The sequence below is a fragment of the Rhipicephalus sanguineus genome, chromosome 1, assembly GCF_013339695.2.
Source record: "Rhipicephalus sanguineus isolate Rsan-2018 chromosome 1, BIME_Rsan_1.4, whole genome shotgun sequence".
NCBI lineage: Eukaryota > Metazoa > Arthropoda > Arachnida > Ixodida > Ixodidae > Rhipicephalus > Rhipicephalus sanguineus.
Genome location: NC_051176.1, coordinates 250,201,602 through 250,219,805, shown reverse-complemented (window position 1 = coordinate 250,219,805; position 18,204 = coordinate 250,201,602). Strand labels below are relative to the sequence as shown.

The 18,204-nt window shown below is 43.6% G+C and overlaps 1 protein-coding gene across 1 annotated transcript in view; it reads left to right on the top strand.

Annotated features, from left to right (window-relative positions):
• LOC119377397 (dnaJ homolog subfamily A member 2) overlaps positions 1 to 18,204 on the top strand; it is a 38,497-nt gene that overhangs the window by 16,938 nt on the left and 3,355 nt on the right. Inside the window, exons 5-8 of the mRNA XM_037646891.2 lie at positions 1,669 to 1,749; positions 5,066 to 5,199; positions 14,323 to 14,465; positions 17,362 to 17,560. Coding sequence (XP_037502819.1) covers positions 1,669 to 1,749; positions 5,066 to 5,199; positions 14,323 to 14,465; positions 17,362 to 17,560 — 557 coding nt within the window. The remainder of the gene's footprint in view (positions 1 to 1,668; positions 1,750 to 5,065; positions 5,200 to 14,322; positions 14,466 to 17,361; positions 17,561 to 18,204) is intronic.

Genomic DNA, 18,204 nt, shown 5'->3' with positions numbered 1-18,204 from the left:
CTCCTTATTTTACCGGCAGGAGTCAGGTCGTGGTTTCCGTCGGCCATCCACTCCGTGTACAACCGCCGCACGTGGTCCTTAAAAGGCTTATTAATGGAAACGTCAAGGGGCTGCAGCATGACCTGACGTCCGTGCTGCAGCCCCTTGACAGTTCCTTGTCAGTTAAAGCTATTGAAGGCTTACTGACGGAACCACGTTGCGAATGCACGGTGCACCGTTGCTGCTTTGTTTGCATTCCGCTGTGCCTGCGTGCGCTATCAGCAATACGGTTTCTTGTGCGTTCGACAGATCGCGCTCGGTCGCAAAAAAGGCGCGACTTTCAAATTTTGATTCTTGTCTGCGTTTGCGCTGCTTGCAACTTGTTGTTAAGCGATGTTTTTAACTTTTGTAGTGTCGTCGTTTTGAGATAAAAAAAAAAACTTTTTTTTTCCGAGGACCAAAGTGGGGGTTGGGTTCATTATGCAAGTGGGTTCATTACGCGAGTAAATGCGGTAGCTCATTTTGAGCCATGCCACTTGATTTTGAAAGCCGCCATGTTAGATTTTCTGTTGGTGTGGTCAAGTTTGGCTTCCAGTGGTTAGTTGTGTTGCCTACAAGACTGGAAGTGCACACAATCTTCCGGTTTCGGAGGCCGTGTTATATCTTCCTTGGCAGGAAAAACTGTCTAGGGGACGCAACTTTCCTTTTTCAGTCAGCCTTATCGTCATCATTAATACGCCAGTAGGTTTTTAACACTTTTTGTACGATTGTTTTTCCCATGGAGGAAGGAAAAGAATGTGGTTTTTCCGGTTGTCATTCCACGCGCGGTCGTGTTGGTGTTGTGTCAAGTGTTTTTGAGCTGTTGTGCGCGTCACATGTTCTCTGCGGTTGCGGTTGCTCAGTAGCACTCTGTAAACGTGTATGTCCTGAAACACGCAGGTTCGATCGCGGCCGTGGCGATAGCATTTCGATGGAGGTAAAATTCTGGAGGCTCGCATAGTGTGCGATGTCAGTGCAGGTTAAGAACCCCAGACTGCGTCGTTAAATCTCGCCAAACAGACGAGACGTTGCGTGCATCTTTTTGCGACCCGCATCAAGTATTTTTGCTTGGTGCCATGGAACCATCAGCTGTGCTGCCCGCAATGGTCGGCGGCAGCGATTGCGAACACGCTGACGTTACCGTAGCCCAAATACAACCAAATCTGCTTGTCCCCAAGCACAGCATGAAGCAGGGCATCATTGGGGGTCGTTCTAGGCTGTTCTAATCCGAATAAACTTCATTTTCATGTCTTAACAGTTTTTTTCGGGCTGTTTGATTTTTTGAACTATTTCGCGGAACCCGCAAGGTCCGGAGAATCGGTCTGAGACTGTAACGGGCGGAGCTCACTCAGACTCACTCAAGAAATATATTTTGTGCTTAGAGCTCACAGACTCGCCAATATTTTCCTCAACCGGACTCAATGTAATCAGAATCACTCAAATGTTCCACAGCCGGACTCGCTCGGGCTTAAACTCACTAATATATCACTCACCCGGAGTCACTCAGACTCACAGCCTGATCTGAGTCTGAGTGAGTCGACTCATGAGTGAGTTTGCCGACCTATGGTTCTTTCATTTAAAACAAGTGATGGCTAAAAAAGTTGTACTGTTTTGAGGGGATGTGTGTTAATGCTTGACAATTTTTTGCAGGGTGTCTCTAGAAGATTTTTACAATGGTAAAACAGTGAAACTTCAAGTAGACCATACTGTTATTTGCAAGACCTGTGAAGGGTAAGTGCTATAAACTTCGTTCTTGTTTATGGCACGACTTGTCCATAGTGCAGTAGAACCTTGTTGATACATTCCTGATGCGTACTAATTTCCCTGTGCCAACGCTCACAATCGGGTGCACGAAAGGTGACCTCGTACAGTTATGCTTTTTTGTTTTTTTCACCTATTAATGCGTTTCCTGTAAACGCTATTATTCGGTACCAACATTCGGTTTATTGCCAAGTTAAGGTTTTAATAACACGCTTTCCGGCCGCTAGATCTCAAGTGCCACAGAGAAGTCATATTAAGAGGAGTAGCCACTCTGTTTGGCAGCTTTCCCACAGTACTCGCCTGCCCATGTACCAAGTAAATGCTGGCGCACTCTCTTCTCGCATTAGCACATCGCAGCGTTAGCCGTTACACATCGAATTCACCGCTATCGCCGCCCACCCTATCATGATAAGCACAATTTTTACAGCAGGTGTGTAGTAGCCAGAGTTCCCAGTTGCGCTTATGATAAGCGGATTTGGGCTTCTTTTTTCACTGAGTCGCTTGTAGAATTTTTCAGTTGCTTGTCGCGTTTTTTGGGCTTATTTGCATTTTTCTAGCAAATGTAGATATTTTAGTGATCATCACGTTCACCAGTAGCGCGTTTGTCGTTCAGTAATAGCGCGTTTGTCGATGACTTTGACTAGTTGAGTGTTGAAGTCAAACATATGTATGGGGAATCAACAAGTAACGTTAATCATGCACTGGGCAAACGGGCATGCATTGGGCAAACGGGCATACTACCTTGGAGACAGTGTTAAAAAGTAAATATATGGTTTCGTTCCTAGTTGTGCAAATTTTGGCTGTACTTTATAGTGATTTTTTAAACTACCCTTCGTATTTGAGTTGGATGGGTAGATGCAAAACTTTATTGAAAGTCCTGAGGTGCATGACTCAGCTCGCAGCGGGCCGCTCTCACGTTGGGACAGTCAGGCCAAGCCTGACCGCCGTATTGTGGGCCCTCTGGACAGCCCATAGTTGAGCCCTGGCATCAGGGCTTTTGATAGCAGATAGCCACTTGTCTTCTTTGATTTGGTTGAGTGACATTTTTTCATTACAATAAAAATATTTTCAAGAATGGGAAAATTCATTATACTTCTGCTTCTTATGGGATTCTTCGCAAAAGTCGCACCGCTTTTTTGGGCTCTTTTTGTGATGATTATTTGCTTGTTAGCTTGGTAACAAATGGCAACACTGGTAGTAGTACAGTTGGAAGTGTACTGCACGCTTTTAATGGGTGATAATGGAAACGCATCCGTGTTTCCTTCTGCCCCTTTCAGTGAGACTGATTCCAGTGGGCATTGCTTCTAAAAGTGAAAGTAGGTCACAGCCATTGTATTACTATTAGCATATAAGGGACCACAGGCCTTGGGAGTCTGAAAATTGCAGGACAAAAATGTTTTTTTTTTAAGACCATTAATTCGTAATCTATGGTGTATCAAGCAATTCATTGGAAATGCATTTGAGGTGCCAGAAAAAAACTTTTTCAGCACTAATGGTGAGACAGGAGCATAGAAATGCACAAACACAGTGGAGGCGCCTCTTGTGTTCTCACCACTGAGCAGCTCCATCTTGATATCATCCAAATGCTCAAAGTTTCACCTTCCCATACCTACCCTCCTCACCTCCGAAACCCTCTGTACAATTTCGGGGAGATTATACCTCATAATTTAAAGAAAGTTCGTTTTTATACTTGGTGTGCTGATATTTTGCATAAACTACATGGTACATGGTATCTCTCTTTTTTTCTTTGCAGTGGATTATTGTGACAACATACTTTCAGAGTTGGCAAAATAAACTAAGTGTTTAATTAATGCATTCCAGGCAGCGGACACAATTCAAGGATACATAAGTGTGCACTGAATATGCACTGAATGTGCATTAAATGCTGTATTACATTATTTCTAACAAAGGGGGGAGAACTGCCTGTGCTGTTGCACAAGTGTGCTTCACTATTATTCAGTGGTGCCCATATAACATAGAAAAATTAGTCTTTCATTGTTTCTGTCAAATATATAGTAAGAAGTAGCCACTGCAGTGTGCAGTTTTCTCTGTCTCCACCTGGGCATGACCTGGCCTTGCCGGTAAAATTCTTGACAATTCAGATTTATCCGATAAGCTCAGATTTTAAAAGGGCATTTTCAAAGCTGACCCTAGTCAATCGAAAGGAGCTCACCTCCATCAGTGGCAGCAACCTTGTAAAGTATGCTTGCGTCTATTACAAGCTTTAAGGTTGTAATATACAAACAAACTCAGGTGTTTTGTATTCAAGTATTTGTGCTTGTATGTATATGTGTTTGCACATTCAAACCTTCCAGACATCTAAAATACACTTACACTTGGTTACAAGTCAAGAGCAGTGCGTCATTTTTTTCTTTTGCCGTCAAAGGACCCCACTCCAGCCAATGGTGTCGCTCTGTCAACATGATGCCGCTGCCACTTTGTGGCACGCTTTGTGACACGCTTTGTGATTCCTCTCGTGAAGGCGGTCGGCCGCAGCGTCATGATGACACGGTGACGCCATTCGCTGGAGGGGGTCCTTTGATGGCGAAAAAAGTCGCACTGCTCTTGACTTGTGAACACACTTTACTCGGTTACATCTTTTCGCGTTCAGATATCATTTCATCTAAGGTTTCGTAGTAGTGAGAATAATAATAATAATAATAACAATAATAATAGGTCCTTTATTTTTCGTCAAGATGAGAAAGGTTGGGAAGAAATGCTGAGAAGCAGCTTGACTAGCTGCTGCTTCCCCCAAAAGTACACAGCAGTACACATCAACAGCCTTATTAACAGGGTAAATGAACAGGAATGAAAGGATGGAAAGACAGGATTATCAGCAACAGTGCAACTCATTTTCATTGGAAATAAAATTAATAGGAAGACATTGCAACAATTTATAGTGCAAAATTAAACACCGAATTTCGGAGAATTGGAGACATACGAGAAGTAAACTCCAATAGGGTGCTGAATATCCTTCAAAACGATAAACTCCGAAAAAACCTCTGAATTAAAAAAATAAACTCCGGAAACACTGAGCCCTACCAATAAATCAAAAATGCACACCCATATGCGATGAGGTTCATGTTTTCTTGAGCACTGATGCGTTGACCCTCCCACCTCACATCACCATGCAATTGTCTTATTGACATTCATGATTTTTGTATGAAATTATGTTAGTCTCTCTTTTGGCACAGTATTTCTGTAACACTTGTAAATGGAATTTGTTTGCATCCTGGTTGTATTAGTGTTATGTTTGTTTGTAACAATAGTACAATGCAATTTTCAGGGTAGGGGGCCGAACTGGCTCAGTGCTGACTTGCCAAAGCTGTCGAGGTCAAGGTATCAAGGTGACATTCAAACACATTGGCCCAAACATGATGCAACAAATGCAGTCCACTTGCCCCGACTGCCGGGGTGATGGTGAGTGCGTTTTTGAAGCATGCATTTATAGTGACAACAGCAATGTCAGTGATAGGAATGTGTAACTCTTAGAACTCTCTGACCTGGATGCCTGTTGCACTGAGAAATACCCCAAATTAAATTCGTTTACCTTGGGTAGGAGAGTGGGGCTGGCACTCCTCTCCACATGGTAATCTGAAAAATACTTGCCATTTTTAAAATGAGAGCATTTCTCCTTCATACTGTGTATGAAAATAAAATGTTTGACTAGCCTTGGGAATTTGAGTGCTTCTGGGAGGATGTGAATTCCTCCTGTTGAAGCATGAAGGTGAGCAGGGCAGCTTCTTGCATTGCTGTCTTCCAATCAGTACTTTTTGAACGGAGGTGCATGCATCAAAATGATAGGATGTTGGAACAGTCCACTGCATTGTTCTGTAGGAAGCAAGAGCATTGTTGTTGTGCCACCCTTGCAGTCAGTTTTCAATGCGAGTGATGCATTGCTGAAGGCTCCTTTTCAGGGCTGTTGTGACTGTCCGCTTCCCTGTTATGTGTAGTTGTAGGTAATGTGTAGAAAGTGAGCTGGAGGAGTGATGCAGGGATCTGCTGGCTAATGAGGGTTTTTTACAGTATTATGCTCAAATTCATAAATTTGAGTCATTAGGAGGTGTTTAACCCTTTGAGGCTTTTCGCTGTACATGTATGGCATAGCCTGTATGTTTAAAATGCACGCCTTTTTCGATCATTTCTCTTGCTTGGAATGTGCTGCCACGCTTCGGGAATACGTGGAATTTTTTTCAAGTGCTGATGTCCCTGTGCATTTTTTTTCTTTCCCAAGTGGTGCGGCGGCTTTCACTTGCACATCATAACGCGTGCACGCGGTGCGGCTGGTTTCGGTTTCACCCTTTGGGTGGTTATCGCTTCTCGCGCCTGCAGTGCTGATGGCTCTCTGGTTTCTAGTCTCTCAAAGGGTGACCACTTGTGACTCTCTAGTTTATTGTTCCCTGGGGCGCGATTACATCTGTTTCTGTGCAGCGCTAAATTACACAAACGATGCCGCCACAGTTGTGTTTCCTGTTTTGGGGAACACGAAGATTTTTTACTGGAAAAGTACTCTGGTGTGCTTATTTTTGTATGTCTATGAGCTATGTTTCATACAATGCATAATTTTTATTTATAAGAAATTGTATGTTGTTTTTTTTTAGGATTTTGCTCGATGTTACTACGAATAAACCATGTGTATGTAACAACAAAAATAATTTTTTTTGTCACTACGGTCACACAAAAAAATTCTAGGCAATTTTTTCTTAAATAGCATCATCTGAACAACTTATTTCAGCATAAAAAGATTACACATTTTTGGACTGCATTTTACAAAAAAATTCGGCCCCCAAAAGGTTCATATGAAACTGAATGCATACTATTTCAAAGGGCTAGAAAGATGGGATTATATTTATCTAAATATAATAGCTTATTAATAACGGAAAGCGAGATCAAGTGGGGAACTTACTGTTCATTGCGACATGAACAGCGCGTGAAACACACAAGGAAAAGTAAACTACTTGTCCTTGTGTGTTTCACGCACTGTTCACATCGCCATGGAATATCAACTAGCCCGGTCACACGCCTTGTTACTGTTAATGGCACACTGCATAAGCACAGTCAAGCAAGAACTGAACAGATCACCTGCTTGCCCCCACGACAAACAGTCAGGCTTCTTATAATGTAACATTGGAAAGAACGCTACTGTGCATTACAAATATATCATCTGCCATAGAGTTCAGTGTAGTTATGCGTAGTGCTCGCTGATTGAAACTCTATACTCTGAGAGCATGAGTGGTTTTTGCGCTACTACTAAGTGCTGGAGACATAGACCAGATGCAGTTTTGTGTATAACTAAAGTGAGAGCCTTCATGACACTATGTGACTGAAGCATCAACCCTGTGCTCTCCAGTGGTGCAGAAAGCGCCATCTTCCATATGGCATCAACGAGCACTGTAAATAAACATAAATGTTATGTCTGCTTAGGGAGAAATATGTTAACGCGCATGGGGTAGTTGCTGGGTTCGATTTCCAGTGCTGCCAGGCATCCAATGGTTTCTCTAATGGGGAGAGGAATACCCTGACCTGGTGCTCGGTGGTGTGCGTACTCGTCTCAAGAAGGGGACACCTCTTTTATGCTTCCACTGCCTTATATCTTTCACTCCTCCCCCTCCACAACGCTGTGTCGTGCTGCCTTATGGGCTGCAGAAATAACCATCTTTCCTAAGCTCAAACCACTACCTGAGCCAAGGGATTAGGCACACTTGAATGAATGGCTGCAAGTTGCTTGAAGAAAAGTCAACTGCTTCACATTATTGGCCATTGTTCCTGTGGGGCAAAAGTACTTCCTGCGGCAAATTCACTTGGAGCACACATTGCGAGAAATGCTATTTCAGCTATTTCATATATAGGTGGTCTTCACCCATAAGCAACACTGTACAACTGGGCCCTCCTGTGAGCCGTGGGGGGAAGGGCAAAGTCTAGCCTCCGCTTCCGCCTCGCATGTCTTGCGTTGTTTTCTTTAGCTTGTGCACTTGATGTGCATTGATCATGCAGCTAGTTTAACCATCTGTCATTACATTTGTGCCTGTCATGATGGATTGTGTGTATTCAGCGGGAGTTCAGAGGCAGTGCTCTCAAATTTAAATTTCGACTTCAAGTGAATGCTTGAGCCCACTTTTTTTTTTTTGTGCAACACACCTAATTGGACCCTCTACTTAGTTGCTGCAACAAAATCAGATTATAGTAGGACAACCATGTCACAGCCCTCTTAAGACATTTTCAAACATAAAATTTCCTGGGCATTTTCATTGAAATATAAACACTATTAAATTCTAAGTCTAGAGATGCTTTGATTTGAAACGAGTAAAGTGCCCCGCAGAAATATTGCCGAAATCTTTTTAACGCATTATGTGCAGAATGCCATTTTTGGTGGGAAACAGTTTTATTAAAAAAATGGTGCATTTCTTTTGAGAAAATGATTTTCTCACAAGAAAAAAAAAATTTGGCGCTTTCAGTACAAAAGGTATGAGGTAGTCATGCAGTAAGGGTCTACCGGACAGTTTTGGTTGAAGGCCGCCAAGCAGTCCTTCTTTCCCCGCAGGAGCAAGGGGACATTGTATGTAACGCACATCCATCTCGTTCTTGAAGACACTTGAAAGTATTTTGCAAAACTCCTCTGCTGAAACACCATTAAAAATAATATACAGTAGAACCTCGTTGATAAGTTTCCGAAAAAAACGCGGAAAATAAACGTATGATCCGGGAAAACGTACGATCCGAATCCAGTAAAAATTGAGGCTGACAAGCCCATACTGAGGTGCAAGGGCAAAAAACATTTATTTCTCAAAAAACATGGAGGAACTCTTCGGTTTTCGAACTCCTGGCATCTCGCTGGCCGCCAGAGGTCAGCCAGCTAGTTCCGGTCCTGACCGAAAATAACGTCGTGGTCCAGGGGCGTAGCCAGAAATTTTTTTCGGGGGGGGGGGGTTCAACCATACTTTATGTATGTTCGTGCGTGCGTTTGTATGTGTGCGTGTATATATACGCAAGCAAAACTGAAAAATTTCGGGGGGGGTTTGAACCCCCCCAACCCCCCCCTTGGCTACGCCCCTGTCGTGGTCACGTGTTTTGAAATCCCGAGACAACCCGAATATTGCAAAGTCGAACTCTGTGACAACCAGCGTAAACGTAAAGAAACGCTACCGCCGTGTCAGCAGACGAAACTTTGCGCCGCATGAGCGTCGGTTCTTTCTGCATTGCCGCTTGGAAATATGGGGCTAGGTTTGCCGAAGAGCAGAAGTGATATTCTCGAGCATACGCATTTGGGATACGATCACGTACGTTCGAAAGATCACGCGTGACTCTCCCCGTCCGTGAAGAAAACTGCCGCCCCTCTAAAGGCTTAACAAGCTCAACTCTTCGCACTGCACGTAACAATCGCGGTACAACACGATATGCGATATCTCGCGAGAGTGATAAGCGACCCCGAAAGCGACAGCTGTTCGCGGCTATCGCATACTACGTCGCACACTCGCGCTGATCAGTTTGCGTTCTGTCTTAACTTGAGACATGCGCTGGTATGTTCGCCGCCACTCGTAATCGCACCATCTCGCACGGCGGAACGGGCTTTAAAAGATAACGCCCGGCGTAATGGCAACCGAAGGTGAAGTCCCCAAGCGCCCGCATTGCGATCTGTCGAGTCCTCAAAAAGATGGCGGCGAGCGCACATCATCTCGTTTTGGCGTCTGATAACCAGAAACCTCCTAGATATCTTCCAGAACAAATCTTTTCTGTCAGCTTCTGACGACCCGCTGGTAGGCAGAACTGCCCAGCCAGAGAAATACGAACGCCGACTGGAATCGCACCGGGCGGAGCAACCCAAAAACGATTGCGCTCCGGGAGAAAAGTGTGCGGGAAATTATCGGCCATATTGTCTAGGCACAATGGCGGCGATGTGCTACGGTTACGGGTCTCGGCGTGTTGTGCAGCGGTGGCGATGCGACGGCGGTATGTGCGTTTCCGCGGCAAGCCGTTCGAAGATTGTGACGGCCAGCGTCGCCGCCTGCCTTCGGGTCGGTGTGTGGTTGACAGAGAGCGGCGATCGAGCAATTCGGAAGACGTGGAGGGGACAATTGAGCAAAGCAGAGAAAGCACGGAGGGGGGAAAGGCACTGCGGAGAAGCTGCCGTCGCCGAGAGGGCCTTTTTTGCACACCTGAATGAGAGTTTCTGAGTACAAAACTTATCATACGACCCCAGTTTTCCGCGGTGCTGAACGTTGCTGCCGAATAATCGTATTTTCCGGGAACGTATTAACCGGAACATATTACACACAGCTGTATTGGGCTATTTTTAATTTTCGCGATTTCGAGCGTAGGAGCCGGGAAATCGTATCAAGCGGGAACGTATCAACGAGGTTCTACTGTATTACCAGCCTTATAAGACCCTTCAGCACGGTGGTCAGCCCAGGTGACCACCAGCTTCAGCGACACAGCGCTCTGTACTGACTGAATACAGATCTTAATTTCGAGATACCTTACTATTAGCTACTTATACAACATGTTGTGCTCTGCTATCAATTTAATAAGGACAGGACATACTTTTTTTCTATGAAAATCTCTTGGGTCCATCGTCTAGTGTGCTTTGAAGACTACGGCAGCCGGAGGAAAACAAACGCAACATGTAACATTGAAGCCCAAATGAAGTAGCGTCATCTCTGTGAGAATGGCAAAAGCTTTGAAACACACTCCGTTTAAAATCCAACACGCGGGGCTCGTGTACTTCAAGAGAAAAAAAAATTTAAGAGGTGGTTACCTGGGGTGACCAACTTGCCAGAAAGATTTAAAACACCTAGTATGAACTTATGACCACTGCGTTTAACTTTTGTAGCTAGGCTCTGCGTCTTCAGTTTCAAGCAGTGAATTTTTAGTGCTACGGCCTGTTATATTAGTTCATATATGCACAATAGCAGTAGGAAGGATTATGCTGATCCAAACAACCTGCCCAGTGTCTGTCAAAAATCTGCCAATGGTAGCTCTCTATGGAAATCTCCCTCTGTTTATGAAGAGTGTTTAAGAAGCAAACTGTGTGCTCCTCTTCTCTTTATGCAGTGCACAACTCCATGTAGCACACATGACTACAAAATTTGATTGAGATGTTCAAACATCCATCTTCTATCTGTGAAATGTGTTTTCTTATTAACCCTTTGAGGGTAAATTTTTTCGCGAGGTGCATCTCAAAAATGTGTATTTCTTTATTGCTGAATTAAATTCTTCAGACTAGAAAAATTGTCTAAAAATTTTTTGGGCGACCATAAAATAGACGACTGCTCAAAAATTGTGTTGAAATAAACGTCTGTGTAGTTCAGACTTAAAAAATAAGTGCATGAAGTGGTGCATAAAAACAAGAAACATGTTTCAGAAGCAGGGTCTCCCCTTAAAGGGACACTAAAGAGAAACAATGAATTGGTTTAGATTGATAAAGTGTGCTCGGAGAACTCTTGTGTAGTTAATTTCACCACCAAAGGTTTATTATTAGAGGAGAAAACCAAGTTCAAAGTTTCATTTTTGAATTTCGCGCCGAACTTTGTAATTCGTGACGTAAAAGACTTCAAAGAGCATTTACGTTTTTTGGCGCCACTGGCTCGACGAAATTTCCACAAACTCGTTATGTCAAGTCTCTGGCCCCCTCAGAGGACAGTGTACTTTGATTTAACCGATTAGGAACTACGTAGGCCCAAGCAGGCGCCGTCAAAAATATGTGATGTCACGGCAAATAGTGCGGGAATTCGAAGGGGGTGTTGCCACCTGTATTTTCTTTTTGAGCTTTTTCTCCGCGCAGAAAGCGTGGTGTTTTTGGTATCGTGGAAGACTACTTTACTAATGCGAGAAAAATCGTTTTGCTCTTTAGTGTCCCTTTAAAGGAGAAGACTGCCACGGAGGCAAGCAAAGCAAACTCCGCGTGACGGTTTTGCTTTGCGCCAACGGCGATAGCAGTGATGAACGGGTCCCGTTAGTTATTGGGAAAAGTGCCCGGCCCAGATGCTTCAAAGGAATGAAGCAAATTCCGGTAAAGTGTGTGGCCAATTCAAAGGCGTGGATATCGCGGGTGATCTTTCTGATTGGTTCAACGAAGACCTCAAGCGACAAGGCCGCCAAATCTGTTTGCTCCTGGACAATTGCTCTGTGCACCACATTGACGGCCTTCAGCTCTCAAACGTACAGTTTATATATATTCCTCCCAATTGCACATCTCTGATACAGCCACTGGACAAGGGAATAATCAACAGCTTCAAGTGCTGCTACCGCCGTCGTGCGATAGAAAAGATTCTTCTGGACATACGTTTTGAATGGCAAACGAAGGTCAACATCTATCAAGCCGTCGATATGATTGCCGCGTCGTGGCAAGAAGTTGCAGCTCGGACGGTTTCAAATTGCTTCGCCAAGGCCCAAATAAAGGTCATTGAAGCTGGAATCTGTGACGACGAGGAGGAACCTGCGAATCCAGCGGATGTAACCGAATCGTGGGATGCGCTATGTGCAAACGGGGGAGTGCCCGACGACATCGAACTTGGCGTATTTTTGTTTGCTGACAACGGCGCCATATGTACTGAATAAATGTCAAATGCGGCGCTTCTTGAAATGGTGCAAGATTGCGGTCACGACGAAAGTGCATCAGAGAAAGATCCACTGTTCGCCACGCCTGCTGCGAAGGAAGTGAACGTGTTGGACGTCTTGCGTCATGCCGCCGGCGTGCCGGATGATAAAGCTGCATTTCATGAATTAACTTCCTTGGAGCGCCACTTGATGTCATCACATATGAAGGAAACACAAGCCATAATCACTTTTTTTTTTCTTCTGAATAAATGTGAGAGATGAGGCCTTCTGGTCAGTCTCGTTTTGGTTTTGTTTTGCGTGATACTTGCCGATTTTCGTGTGAAACTGCATGTAACGAAAACCTCTATATAACGAAATATTGCCGGCATTCGTCAATTTCATTAATCCAGGTTCAGCTGTACTGTTTTTGTGATGTACCTCATCATAACTTGTGTTAAGCTTCTGTATTTTTATGTTTGCATATCAATGGGATGGTCAACTGCATCCCCACATTTGGAACTGTTATGTTTGTCTAAGAAATGCCCTGTTTTTGTAATGTGGAAAGGGATTGGGCCTCATTGGTGGCTCAATATGTTAACCAGCAGAGGTTGCATTTCAGTTGGCCCACAAGGTATCCAGCATTTAGCTGGCCATTCGTGCCTGACTCGTGCTAGCAATACCTGAAGCATGTATACTCGTGGTATGCTGCGTTTTCTTTACGATTGATTTTCAGCAGAACGGCAGTATAGTTGCTTTTGCTTTTTTACCATGAGCATAAGCTAGCATTAAAGGAAAGTGTTTAATACTGCCTTTGTAGAAAGCACTGTGAAACTACAGTGCTGGAATAAGCAAAAGCGAGGTCTTTCGTTTGTTAGTGACACTTTTTTCATGCGCTCATTTTTTATTTAACCATGAGTGCTTTGGTGTGATGCATGTAGCAGGGGTGAGACAGCTGCGCATATTGCGCATTTTTGATACGATTCCGTTTTCCTGCGCCAAGCTGCTCCAAAAGCATAAAAATTGCAAAAATTGCGCCGAAATGGCCCCACAATCAAGAATTTTCAAGCCTGCGTCACTTTCAGCGTGGGAAAACGTAACTTTAGAAGCAGCGCCAGGGATACGTTCGCAGAACACGTTAACGCGCCCAAGCATGTCCTTCTACGCGCCTTTGTAATAGAGGCTTCCATAGTGCTGTGATAATCGCCTCTGAGCGGTTGTAAATATGTGTAGTGTCCGAGCGGTAACGACGTAGTGTCCGAAGGGTAAGGTTTCTCGGCGCTCGCGACGCATTTTTGAAGGCGGTCCCTCACGAGGTGGCAGCGAACGGTGGCGCAGCGCGCTTTTGTTATCACCTATTAAAAAGCGTGCGGTACACTTGACGCTACGCCACCCGCGCAGCCGAGCAGATAGCTGAAGACGCTTTATTTTAGGCAGTTTTCGAATAGCGTACGCTAAGTTAGTGTTAGCGTTTGCGGCCCGCTTGAACTTTGAACTTTGCGCGGTCGCAATCACTGGCGCGCGTGCGCACTATCTCAAAAGCCATCACAGCGGGATTTTTTTTTATTATTTGAGAAGTGTGATGTTTTTTCTTTTCTTATTTTCAAATGTAAAGTGAACCTACTTGGAAAAACTTTTTTTTATCTATTTCATATGTTGTTACCAGGGTTATATAATTGCATGGTTTGTAAAAAGGTAGTGTAGTTCATACCTGGCAATAATCTGTTAAAAAAAGCTTTCTCCAAAGGCTCTTTGAATGTTATGTGTATTCTAAGCCAATTAAAATATGTGCTTGTTCCTCCAAGTTACTACAAATTTGTTTTTTCAAGCTCCAAAAACGACATAATAAATGCCGCTAACTGCTCCCAAACAAGGTTCTCCTGCTCCTAAATTGAAATTTTGCTGCTCCCAAAACTGCTCCCAAATCGATTTCAGCCGTCTCACCCCTGATGTAGAGATCAATCCATAATTGCATAATTTCTGTGTATTTCATTTGTGTGTTTGTTTTAATAGGTGAGGTGATCAATGAGAAAGATGCTTGCAAGAGCTGCAAAGGTCACAAGGTGTTGAAGGAGGTCAAGTACATAGAAGTCAACATCGACAAGGGCATGAGAGACAATGAGCGCATAGTCTTCAGAGGTGAAGGTGACCAATTGGTATGTACACTGCCTGCCTTTGTACTGAAGAATTGTTGTGGACGGTGCTTTTGAGAGATGCTGCTTGAGAAAACTTTGTTTTACCTTTTTGTTTGTATTGCAGTTGAACCCCTTTATGTATAAGAGACTCTCCTTGGGGACAGTGTCGGTCCCTTTTATGAGGGTTCTCATGTTAGCGGTGTATTATGCTTTCTATCAACCCTTATTTCAACATAGCCACACACAACTAAAATAAGCAGAAAAGAAGGCTACAGTCTGTCAAAAAAAGGTTCATTATATACCATTTGTTTCAGTCTTGTGTGACCTTCTTGGTAGGTTGCTACACAGAGAACACAATCCATGTTTTCTATTGCACAGCTTTCTTGCACTACATGGCTAATTTCTCGCTTTCTTTGAAGTTCGCATGATAGCTTGTTCACACCAGCAAAGGTGCAGCTGATAGCTTTGCTCTCATTTGCCTGGTAGAATCGCATTTAATGAAATGCAGTGTGAGAGCTAATGTCTGACATGCATTCTGGCTTCCCCTTATGGTTAACTGAAACGTCATCTACGATGATTCTTGATTTGAAGCTGTGCAAATAAGAGAGCTCTCCGTGTGCTGCCAGTGTTCTTGGCACCACAGATGGTTAATGCGCTGTCATGCTCATATCCTTGGTAAGCTTGAAATTTTCTCTAATTACATTTCCACTGCAGGATTATGCTGAAGTTCCCTTTGTTCCCACAATGAATGCAGCCACATTTAGCAGCCAATGGCCCTGCATTTGAAGTTAATGTTGGCTACAACTAAGATAGTTGACCGGAATAATGTAACTTGTTTTTTACAACAGATTGTCTTCTACATTTGGTGTCTTGTTACTCAAGAAGTCCAACTAATGGAAGAGATGGGGTGGCCAACCATGTGCATGAATGGTGTCCATTGTACCTATGCTTGTTACATCAGTGCCTCTTACCACCTGCGCTTGTACACTGTAGATTGAGTGGAGATTCAGGGCACTTGTGCTTGTTCATGACTTTTCAACCGTTGATGCACATTCCATTTCTTTATCTAGCCCAATTGGGGTGTGATTTCCTGGTCGTAATTGTCCCGTTTGCATAAGCAGTGGGTCGAACCAATCATGGTCAGGCAATGTGATCAGTGTCAGGCTCAACCATGTGTCCAACATATTGCACTGTTCACAAGTTGTGTCAGTGTTTCGACTTCGCAGATTACTGCACTTGCACCATCCTTGTTGCTGCCTGTCTTGTCATCTCTGAACACTGCGAGCTTTTTATCTGACGAGTCAAGAAATTGATTGCATCGCCAATACAAAAGCAGACCTGCTTGCTTCAGCAACACTCGCAATCGGTCAAGCTCAGCATGCTCCTTCAGTTCTGTTTCTTTCCTGTGCGCAGTGCTCATGGATTGAAATGCGACAATTTAGGGCTAAGTAAGGCACATATTTTTGTTCCTACTGTGTTCATTTCATGTCATATTGGCATAGTTTAGAATTGAACACTGACATCAGAGACTTTACTTTTAGAGGCCAGAATTGTAGGGACATGACACGGTTATCTTGAGAAATTGCACATACCTGTTATACTCAAGAATTTTGATGTCACGTTTCAATTCGTGAGCACTGTGCAGTTCATGACTCCACTTTTTTTTTTTCAAGGACAAAAGTCGTGGTTTTCAACATTTATCGCAATAAACACTACATAATGAAATGAGAGAGGTAGCAGAGTTGAAGGTGGTGTGCAAAGTGTGTGTCACAGAACGATGGGCACTATTTCAGTGATGACAGCCAATGGCAGTCCTGCATTTGCATTATGTGGTGTAAGGCAAAAGTGAGCCCTCGAACCATGTGGCGAACAGCATTTTAATATTTTTTAGGGGCAAATATTGAAATTTTAAAAGTTGAATATGGATGGGCAAAAAAACACTGTCTTATCACATTATTTATTGTTCAGTAATAAGAACTTCAGTCGTAATACCACTTCTGTTCTATTCGGCTACAAATTTGGCGATAAAATTTAATTGCGTGGCCACTTTTGGCCCCTTTCAGCTTGAGTCTTGCCACCTTTTCAAATCTACCCAACTGCAACCCTGCTGTCAGGTGCGACTTGTAGGTTGTAGAGATGAAAAACTTTTTTAGGGCTCCCATATTTAAAGCATACCTTCCAGCCTGTTCGAATTTATTTTGAAAGCCCAATTTTTTTAGGCTGCCTATTATTGCTGTAATGACAGCGATAATATTGGGACTCCTGGCTTGCCCATTTTTGGGCTCACCAGCAGATTCTTTTTCTGGCCAGGTTTTTTTCAGACCCACTAGATTATTCAGATCTACCTGCACCATTGCCACTCACTCTAAAACAACCTTAATGACAACCAATATTGGACAACATTATACTTGAGCATTGTATAAAACAGTCTCTGCCACAGGTCACTCTAGCTGTGACTATAATGCAGTGTGTGTGTGTTTGCAGCATTAACTGAGCATAATCCCATCTTTGAATGAATGGTTGACAGTAGCAGTAATAAACCAAGTTATGTATTGTACTTTTCAACCAATTTTATTGTTTCTTGCAAGTATGGAAGAGACTTCAATGAGTTTGTGAAAACATATTTAATATAATTTTTTGCCCAAATTTGGCACAGGTATAACATAGCATTGGGAAGCTGATTTGGCTCCTGCATATCATGTCTGATGTGCTTGGCGATTATTTTTTCAGTGAAGGGCATTGACAAGTTAAACATTTACTCTTACTTTTTGCCAAAAATTGTAGGCTTGCATGAAATTTCTTGTGGATTACTACTATACCAGCTGTCACTTTGATAGTAAAAAATAAAAATGTACATGGTGGCATCATGCACACCCAGTGAGTTTACTAACATTTTTTTTTTTTTTTTATGCAACAGCCAGGGGTGGAGCCCGGAGACATTGTCATAGTGTTGCAGACCAAGCCGCATGAAGTGTTCCATCGAGATGGCTGCAACCTTTACATGACCCACACAGTGTCCTTGACAGAAGCCCTCTGTGGATTCGAAATGGTCTTGAAGCATCTAGATGGCAGAGACCTCGTCATCAGGGAAGTACCAGGAATGGTGATCAAACCTCGTGAGTACTTTTTTGTGTGTTCTTTCGATGCTCAGCTTGTATGACAAGCAATGGCCATGTGATGGTGTGACTGGCCGCATGTTAATTTACTAGTGCTTGTGTGTTGGAGCTGTAGCATGTGTAATGATAACGAAGTTAATACAGTAAAAGCTCGTTAATTCGGATTTCTAGGGACCTGAAAAAATGTCCGAATTAACCGAATGTCCGAATTATCGAATAAACACAATAAATGCAAGTTTTTTCAACATACCTTTACTTTACAAGGTAATCGTGGATGCGTCTCTGTTTTCGAGCAGAAATTCGCGCGGACACAATTTTTCTGAGCCCTTCAAGGTGCTCAGCAGCTAGCATGCTATCTGCAGTGCCAAAACAAAATTCTTTAAGGACGGCGAGGGCCTCCGCGGCTTCCTTCACAGTACGAGGGGGCCTGTGTGGCTCATAGTGTGGCTGCTTCTCATCAGGCTCTTCGTTCTCGGATTCGTCGCCATGCATCACTTCCTTGACGATTTGCTCATCAGTCAGAGAGCCGGCAGTGGCAACGCCATCAATGCCGATATAATCGTCGAGTGTCACTGCATCAGGCATAACACTTCCGAAATCCTGCCCGTCATCGGCACCGTCGTTCAGCGACACTTCGGCCACTG